Here is a 9801-nt window from a genome sequence, read left to right on the forward strand (position 1 = left end):
GGAGCGTGTGTCACACTGCAGCCAGTGCTGCCCTTCCAGCTCAGGGCTGGAGCCTCCACTTGAGTCCAAATCATCTCAATTCACTCTACCTCCAGCTTCCTTCTGACACTGGCTATTGTGTGACACAATTGTCCTGGCTCTCCAAGCAGCATGGGCAACAGTTTGATGCTTGAACTGGAAATTTTCCCCTTGCTGGGAATGTGAATGCAGCAAGCTCAAGCCAGGTGGTCCAAAACAACAACAACAACAACAACAACAAAACAAACCAGAAAAACCCAAACAAACAGCTTTCCAGGTGGCCACTTAACAAATACATCCCATAGGCTGTGGGACTTTCTTTTACTAACAGAGAAGTAGTGACTCCAAACAATAGTGGTTTACCTATTTCTCCCCGTCTTTTTCTTCTTGATGATGTGGAATTAAACCTCTTCAATTTACTTCCTGACATTGATACTTAAAGCACAACAAGGAATTCATTCACTACTTCCAATTGGCAGGCAGATTTTCAGCCATTTCCAGGAAAGCAGCATCCATCACATGTAATGACTTCTTGGGAAGACAAACACCATTACTCTCAACATACCCTCTCCTCCTTCTTTCCCCACAGATTTAATTGCTGAGCATGACATCCTATGGCATGGAATATCCCTGTGGTCAGTTCAGGTCAGCTGTCCTCACTGGGTCCTCTCCCAGCTCCATGTGCACCCCCAGCCTCCTCCTTGGCAGGTGAAAGGTTCCCCTTGAAATCTCTCATGGTGAAAGGATGGATCACACTGGAGACCAAGAACAGTGTGGCAAGGAATTTGAGTTTGACTAGGATTCAACATCTTTCTCTTACAGATAGAGGAGCTGGAGAAAAAGTGCTAGAGTAGCTTTTCCTCCCAGGTTCAAGGATTACCTTCTGTCACATCAGTCCTCCATTAAGCAACAGGCCTAATGGGTGAGTGTGAACAGGCACTCCTTGATCGCTCTCTTGGACCCTGCAGTCCAAGCTCTGGGGAGTACCACAAGTGTACATTCTGGGAGGTCCCAGAAGGGCAGGTGTGGTGGAAAATACCAAAACTGCCTTATCAGAACCATGGCCAGGATGGAAAAATACTAACTAACAGTCAATTGTCTCACATTCCTAAAAATAGTAGTCCTCAGTGAAAAGCCACTTGAGCTCTCCAGGGACTGCAGTGGACTGCACCCTTGATCTGGATATGGACATCCCCAGGACCCAGCAGTAAGTCTTGGGTGAACTTTGCCATTCTCAAAACTTTAACTAAGTCACTGTTTCTACTGTTGCAGATTGTGTTACATTGGTTGATGATTAAATGTTGTTTCAGTGCAGTTAAAATCTTACAATCTAACCTTGCTATTTACCCTCAAGGTATAAAATAAATCTTAAATGTCTGCTGCATTTAAGTTGTATAAACTCTAATTTGTGACACCTGCCCAGGAGCTAGAGACACTCCCTTGGGCACAGGCCTGGGGTGCTTCTTCTGTAAGCAACACTCCATCTGCTGGGGGTTTGGCTGAGTAGAAAAAGTCAACCAAAGACTTCCCTTCAGGAGGCTTTGCGGTCCTCTCCTGCTCATGGCATCCCTTTCCAACAGGTTAGCAGCTGGTCCCAAGACAGCAGGAAACAGCCCTTCCTGCCTTGCTCCTTTGCAGAGCCAGCTTCCGCAGAAACAGTGATGGTCCATGCTCCCGCAGGAGGGGGAAGCTTGTGACTTTTGCATATGGAAAGCTTCTCCATTTTAGTTTAGCTCTCCACTCCATGGACCCCAGAGCATTAGACTGCTTTGAGGCTTCATGCTGTGGGCCCAGCTGAGCCATAGGTGCTTGGAAAAGACAGTGTGAGAAAGCAGGCCAGCCCCTTTGCAGACTGCCCTGTTGCATGCAGCTGCCAAGATGGCATCAGGCTCATCTTCTTGGCAGCTGTCCACTGTCCCCATTGCACCAACGCCCTCTGGATTGCTCCAGAACCTGTGGGGAAGTGGTGGTGATGCCTACTTCTTCTTGCCCTCTCTACTCCAACTCAACCTGCGAGTGCCACAGGTGGCATAGGTCTTGGTGCAGAGCTGGGAGTGTGGAGCAGAAGAGAAGGATGATCCATGGGGCAGAGCAGGGCTTTACTCAGTGCACTGCATGGCCACACTAGTGTCTAAGCCAAGCTAAGTGCCAACAAATGCAAGTGTGTGGAGTGTCAGGTGGTAGAGGCAGGTCTTTGGTACATTGCTGGGGCTGAGCCAGAGTGACAGGGAGATGGCAGCAGAGCATGCCTTGTGCTCCTCGGGTTGTTGAGATCCCTTGAGAGAGGCACAGCTTGAGCACCCCAGCAGGCCTCCTTGATCTGCCTGAGTGGTCTCACCCTCATTGGGTCTGAGTGTCCATGCCATTGCCATTTGATGTCCTGCAGAGCCACATGATAAGGCTCTGGGGCCACAACCACCTTACATTTGCAATGAAGATCAGACGAAGCACTGTGTCTTTATTGCGTGCAGAGGTTGCTGGGAAGGGACAGCTCCAGATGGGGCCTGCAGCCTGCTGGTCTTCAAGGCCCAGGCTGCTTTGCTCAAGCAAGAAGAAAAGGGCACACAGAAGCAAGGCAAGTCCCTGAGCAATTTGCCACTTCCAGACATCCAGTAGGAAAGAGAGACAGAGAGTGCTAAGGCACCAGTGGTGTCAGGGTCCTTCAAGAGCAGCTGGCAGCAGCCTAGTCCAAAGTGCCTGGCAATGGGTGCTGCTGTGTGCTGTCCAAGAAGTCCAAAAGCTCCTGTGGAGCTGTGCCAGTGGGCGTGGGGGAAAATTCCTTCCAGAGACCAGGCACAGGAGAACCGTGCTGCAAGAGAGGAGGCAGACAGTGGCTTAGCCCAAAGGGCCCAGAGCAGCCTGGTCAAGGGCTGTGCTCAGTGCTATGGTGGAAGGCAATAGTTTCCCTGAGGACCAGTGCTGATGTGGCCCAGGGCAAGAAATACCTAGCTGGCCCCAGATGCAGGGCACCAGTGGCATCTCCATCCCTCAAGAGCGGCAGGCAATGGCTCCAAAAGGAGCCCTGTCAAGGGGCTGTGTCCCATGCTACAGAGGAAGTTAAAAAAACAAAACAAAACAAAACAAAACAAAAACAGGACACCTGTGCCAATCTGTCCCAAAGGAAAATTCCTTCCTGACCCCAGAGAGCTGGTGATCAGCTGTTCCCTGACCACATGAGCAAAACCTCCCGGCAGAGCCCATGTGCTCCCATGGCCAAGATCCCTGACTCAGCCCTTTCTTCCCTCCAGTTGGAGCCATCTCAGGGTCTGCCAAGAGTGTCCAAAAGTTTCTGGCCTGATGACTGTAGGAGGAAAGAATCCTCCACAGGTGGCAGGACATTAGTGGGGGCTCCCAAGCTTAGGGGGAGGGTGCTGACACTGGTACTGTCTATATCAACATAGCAACCCCTTTCTTGCAGACATAGCCACTTGATGCAGAGATGGGCTGAGGTTGGCCAGCTCTGCTCCAGGGAAGTATTCGCTGGGAATTCACAGACTACCATGCCCACCCTTTTCCAAGGTTATCCAGATGAAAAGGCCAGGGAGCCTTAAGTCCCTCCTGGTGGTGGCTGTGGCTTTTCTCAGCTCACTAAGATCTTGTGTCCATTCCCCAGAGGCTGAAACAGGCTTCCAGTCCTGGTGGGAGCCCTGCTGTGAGCTGCAGCTGTAGCAGAGAACCTCCAGCAGGCTGCTCCAGGCTCCAGTCCTCCTCCCTTGGCCCCCTCCTACCACATCCACAGCCTTTCCCTCATCCACTAGGCATGTCACTTTGTCATAGAAAGTGACTTTTCTATTAGTGACCCAAAGAACCCAGCCATTCTCAAGCCTTTAACGAAGTCACTGTTTCTATTGTCGCAGATTCTGTTGGAATCATTCTGTTACGTTGGTTAATGATTAAATGTTGATTCCGTGCACTTAAAAACCTTACAGTCTAACCTTGCTATTTACAATCTATGTATAACATAAAGCATACATTTCTGCTGCATTCAAGTTATGTAAAGTCTAATTCGTGACACCCACCCAAGAGCTGGAGAAAGCCCCTTGGGCACAGGCCTGGGGTGCTCCTTCTGCAAGCAGCACTCCATCCCCTGGGGGTTTGGCTGAGCAGAGGATGTCACCCAAAGACTTCCCTTCAGGAGCTTTGCGGTCCTCTCCTGCTTGGCACATCCCTTTCCAACAGGTTGGCAGCTGGTCCCAAGACAGCAGGAAACAGCCCTTCCTGCCTCGGTCCTTTGCAGAGCCAGCTTCCCCAGCAGTGGAAATTTAGCAAGTCTGTTGACAACACCAAGCTGTGTGGTGCCGTTGACACGCTGGAGGGAAGGGATGCCATCCAGAGGGAACTTGACAGGCTTGAGAGGTGGGCCTGTGCAAACATCATGAAGTTCATCAAAGCCAAGTGCAAGGTCTTGCTCCTGGCTCAGGGCAATCCCAAACATCAGTACTGAGTGGGTGATGAGTAGATTGAGAGCAGCCCTGAGGAGAAAGACTTGAGAGAACTGGTGGATGAAAAGCTTGACATGAGCCATCAATGTGCACTTACAGCCCAGAAAGCCAACCAAATCCTGGGATGCATCAAAAGCAAAGTGACCAGCAGGTTGAGGGGGGGATTCTCTCCCTCTACTCTGCTCTAAAGATAATATTAGAAATAAGAAAGTATTTATTTACTCTGAGGGTGGTGAGGCACTGGAACAGGTTACCCAGAGAAGTGGTGGATGCCCCATCCCTGGAAGTGTTCAAGGCCAGGCTGGATGGCACTGTGATCTAGTGGGAAGTGTCCCCTGATCTAGTGGGAAGTGTCCCTGCTCATGGCAGGGTAGTTGGAACTGAGTTATCTCTGAGGTCCCTTCCACCTCAAAGCACTCAATGATTCTACAAGTTTGAAAGATTATGCACCTTGAATGAGGGTCCTAAGGACTAGAAGAAAGCAAATCTTATTCTGATCTTATAAGGAGGGCAAGATGAAGAATCTGTGTCACAGAGAAAGTGATGGAGTCCTTTATCCTGGAACTACTTCCTGACAAGGGATGGACAAGAATGTGACTGGGAGAAGTCCACAGGAATTTACAAAGAGGAAAATGCACTTAATGCAGCTTTCCACTGTCATCAGTGAGTGGAGGCTGTAGATGAAGGGAGAGCAGTGGATGTTGTCTGTCCCAACCTTAGGAAAGTTTCTGTCACTCTCATAGCACCCCTATAAACAAGAGGATGAAGTAGCGACCATATAGGTGGAAAGCAAGGTTGATTAAAAACTCACAGACTGCCTGGGTTCACTGGGTTGTGACCAGTAGAAAAGAATCCAGCTGGCCCCCCAATATTGGGACCAATAAACTTTGAAAAGACCAGAAATGATCTGGGTGATGGCACAGAGTGTACCCTCCACAAGTTTGCTGATGATATGAAACTGAGGAGAGCAGCTGGAACACAAGATTTGGAAGGATGTAATCAAGCTAGAGAAATGGGCAGAGAGGAGCCTCATGACATTCAGTAAAGGAACAACCCCAGGCACCACTACCTGCTGGAGCCAACTGCCTGGAGATAAACTTTACAAATAAAAGATGGGGTTTTCTGGTGGACAACAACCTAAATATTATCCAGCACTGTGCCGTCACAGCAAAGAAGGCCATCAGCATCCTGGGCTGCACTAGCAAAAGCACTGATGGCACATTGCTGGAGGTGATCCTTCCCCTCTGCTCAGCACTGGTGAGACCACACCTGGAGTGCTGTCTGGTTCTGGGGTCACCATTAAAGACAAAAATAACTAACAGGAAGAAATCTAGCAACGGGCCATGAAGATGACAAAGTGATTGAACTACCTGTCATGTGAGGAGAGGTTTAGTTTGCTGGAAGTATTTATCCTGGAGAAGGGAAGGCTCAGATGAGGTCTTATCAATGTGTCTAAGGTTGTGAGGGGAGGGAAGGAGGACAACAGAGATACAGTCTTCTCAGTGGTGCCCAGTGACAGGGCAAGAGGCAATGGGTACCAAAGAAAATGTAAATTTCATCTGAACTCAGGAAAATATTTCTTCACTATGAGGGAGGTCAAACATCAGAACAAGTTTCCCAGAGAAGTTGATTCCTGTCCATTTATGGAGATACTCAGAATCCATCTGGAAATGGTCCTTAGCAGCCTGCTCAGGAAAGTTGGACTTGTGAGATCTTCTGGGACTCTTTCTTTCTCGAGCAAATGTGTGATTAAGTCATTCTGGAATGTATTGCAATATTTCTGAGAACTTTTCTGCAGTGTCCTTGCACTCATTGTACTCCAGGTTCCCATGGGGCAGATCCTCATTTTGGGAATTATCCTACTCCCCAGGTAGCCTTGAGGAGCAGGGATTACAAACAGCAGCAAGACCCCAAAACACAGGATTGTCACGCACACTAATTCCACAGTCCAGCCCCTTGTCCCCTGAGGCAGAAGGGACCTCTGGAGGTGTCTACTACCATCATCTTCTCTGAGGAGTGATACAGGTGGATGACGTTAGTCTGCTTTCTGCAGCTGGGTATTGAAAATCTCTGGGCACATGACCCAGTGCTGATCCACTGTATTGGTGGCTGTTCCCCCAGTATAGAGGTTGATGCCAGCAGGAGGATGGAGCTGGTCAGATTTCAAAGATCATCTCCCCTTGGGCAGTGGGGATTAGCTGTCCCTGTGTTCCCCACATGTTATCCCTAAACTGCTGGTGCTGCTGTGCAGAACAAATGGGCTGTGGTTCTGTACCAGACAGAGGTACTTCACTAAGGGGGAAATGAATCACTCCCAAATTTCCCTTCCCTCTGCCTGCTGGCTACCACTCTCTTCACTCTCTTCTCTGAGACTGCAGAGTCACAGAGAATACCTGCCATTATATCTTTCCCTGTGGCTGAGCTCACAGTGGGAGATCTCTCACTTTCAGAGGGGTTGCAGTCACTGCCAACCCCAGGCTCTGCTGTCCCTGGAAGTACCCTGGGCTGTGCAGGCAGCTCCAGATTCCCCTCCTGAAGGACACCATCTATGGGTCACATGTGGGAACAGCCCTTGCTATGTAATGCAGTGACCATTTGCTGCCTCTGCTTTGAGCAGACACCCATGGGTGAGTGTTAAATCTAGCCCTTGGTCTCTGACAGGTCACAAATATGACAATGAACCATTCCTTCCTGAACCAAAGCAGGAACAGACCTTGTGGAAAGCAATTCTTTAGGCATATTCTTGACACTGCTTTTGGAAGGACATCCCAGCCTTCAGTCAGTACACTCTGGTGATTCCATTTTCTTACGGAGATGTAATAGTCTTTGGGAGTCTTCACTGAGTCTTCACAGATCTAGATGCACATCTATACAGCCTCCATATGGGACAGAAGAGGTTCATAAATTCATAGTGGGTGGGAGGGGAAGGGAATCCAGAAACTTATGTAGAAATGCAAGGAGCACAAGCACTCATCATGACAACAACAACAACAAAAAGGGATTTTAATAATGACAACGACCAAAGTACAAGCCTGAAAGGTGTTGTACTAGGATTCATTACTGGAGAGTAAAGGGATCCTTACGAGTACTGAAAAACATCCCCCAAAACAGTTTCCTAACTGCATCCTTCACCTCCTGGTTCCTCATGCTGTAGATGAGAGGGTTCACTGCTGGAGGCACCACCGAATACACAAGTGCCAGCAAAAGATTCAGGGATGAGGAGGACGTGGAAGGGGTCTTCAGGTAGGCAAATGTGGCAGTACTAAGAAACAGGGAGACCACAGCCAGGTGAGGGAGGCATGTGGAAAAGGCTTTGCGCCAGCCCTGCTGTGATGGGATCCTCAGCACAGCCCTGAAGATCTGCACGTAGGACAGCACAAGGAAAACAGAACACACAAAAAAACCCAAGGTACTAAGCATAAGAATCCCAGCTTCTCTGAGGTAGGCATCTGAGCAGGAGAGCTTGAGGATCTGGGGAAGTTCACAGAAGAACTGGTCCAGGGCATTGCCTTGGCAGAGGGGAAGGGAAAAGGTATTGGAGGTATGCAGGACAGTGTTGAGAAAGCCACTGCCCCAGGCAGCTGCTGCCATGTAGACACAAGTTCTGCTGTCCATTATTGTCCCATAGTGCAGGGGTTTGCAGATGGCAACGTAACGGTCATAGGCCATGATGATGAGAAGATAAAACTCTGCTGCGACAAAGACAACAAAGAAAAAGAACTGGGTAGCACAGCCTGCATAGGAAATGGTCATAGTGCCCGACAGGGAGTTGGCCATGGCTTTGGGAACAGTGGTGGAGATGGAGCCCGGGTCGAGGAGGGCAAGGTTGAGGAGGAAGAAGTACATGGGGGTGTGGAGGTGGTGGTCACAGGCTATGGCTGTGAGGATGAGGCTGTTGCCCAGGAGGGCAGCCAGGTAGATGCCCAGGAAGAGCGTGAAGCGCAGGAGCTGCAGCTCGCGTGTGTCTGCGAATGGCAGGAGGAGGAACTCAGTGGGGAAGCTGCTGTTGGACATTTGCTGCCTTAGGGCAGAGTTGCCTCTCCATGGAGGAAAAATCAGAGACATTAGACTTCTCTGAACAAAATTCACACCTTCTTTCAGAGAATTTACTCTTTCCTGAGCTGTATGAGTCTGCTCATTCTCCAACTATCTCAGCTGACATCTTGCCTGAGAGTTTAATATGAAGCTTGGGCACTTTGTTCCCAAGAAGACACCCTCAGGGCAGGGCCCCAGCACTCTGTGTCAGAATAGAAGCTTACACCCACCAGCACCCCAGACAAAGAGAGTAGGAGAACCACACACAGGTGGAGAAATAAGAAAGAATACCACAATGCTCCAACCCATGGACAGAGAAAGGATGACGGCCATGCCTTCACCTTACCAAGATTGCATACCACCAATGGAAGTGACACTGCAGGGCAGGTACTCTTAGCCTCGTCGTAGTGTATATCACTGCAGGACACGAGCTCCTCTCCTCTCCTGGAGGTCCAGCTGAGGAGGAGGTGGCTCATGTCCTAATGCCCCTGAGGGCAGAGGCTGTGCTGGGTGGCAGATGAGAGCAGGGCTTGCTGCAGAGAAGTTGCCTGCACTGCAGGCCTGGAAGGGAGTGCCTGAATCCCGCCTCCCTTAGTGTTTTGGACAGCAGCTCCCTCCCTGCCCAGGTCTCTGCTGCCTGGAGCTGTCCCTGCTGGAAGCTGCTTCCCTGTCACCAATTCTCCTCCATGCCATTGCTCACAGACCCCATCTCACCTGCTCTGTGCTCAGCTCTGCCCTGCAGACTCATCCTTTTCCAAGGCACTTTTTAGGGACATATTGATTGTTTTCAGTGGCTAAGGATCTGCTCTGACCTGTGCTGAGAGATCTTCAGGGCAGGAAAGTGAAAGAAGAGACCCCAGAGAGTTCCTTCCCTTCTGGTAGTGTAGGTATTTCCCTTCATTTTCAAAAATCTCCCTCAAAGATGCCCTAGGGGTGCTGTGGATCTGTGAGCAGCCTGCCCCAGGCATCAGCCTCTGGTGTCCAGCAGGACCCTGCCCTGCCCTGCCCTTCTTCGGGGGCTCCTTCCACACACAGCTTCTCCTTGCAGTGACGTGGGCAACTCCCTGGGCAGGCTGAGTGCTGAGCCTGGCAGGCAGCAGCGCACAGCCCCTGGGGCACAGCAGGGACCCTGCTCTGTACCACAGCCCTGGGCACACTGCCTGCAGCCGGCTGCACAGCCTGCAGCCAGTCCTGTGAGAAGGAACCCTCATGTCCTGTCCTTCTGACAGTTTGGGCAGGTAATCCCTACTCTGAACCTTGTCATTCTCCTGTACTGTAGAGAAAGTAGAGTCCTTCTGAAAGCTCC

The 9801-nt window shown here is 50.2% G+C and overlaps 1 protein-coding gene across 1 annotated transcript; it reads right to left on the reverse strand.

Annotated features, from left to right (window-relative positions):
- Positions 1 to 7873: 7873 nt before the first annotated feature.
- Positions 7874 to 8474, reverse strand: LOC118159038 (olfactory receptor 14C36-like; the record flags this gene model as incomplete). The annotated part of the gene is made up of 1 exon (XM_035313680.1): positions 7874 to 8474. A coding segment is annotated over exon 1 (601 nt), but the record flags the coding sequence as incomplete, so codon positions are not given.
- Between the last annotated feature and the right edge of the window lie 1327 nt (positions 8475 to 9801).

The sequence above is a fragment of the Oxyura jamaicensis genome, unplaced genomic scaffold, assembly GCF_011077185.1.
Source record: "Oxyura jamaicensis isolate SHBP4307 breed ruddy duck unplaced genomic scaffold, BPBGC_Ojam_1.0 oxyUn_random_OJ65697, whole genome shotgun sequence".
Classification (NCBI taxonomy): domain Eukaryota; kingdom Metazoa; phylum Chordata; class Aves; order Anseriformes; family Anatidae; genus Oxyura; species Oxyura jamaicensis.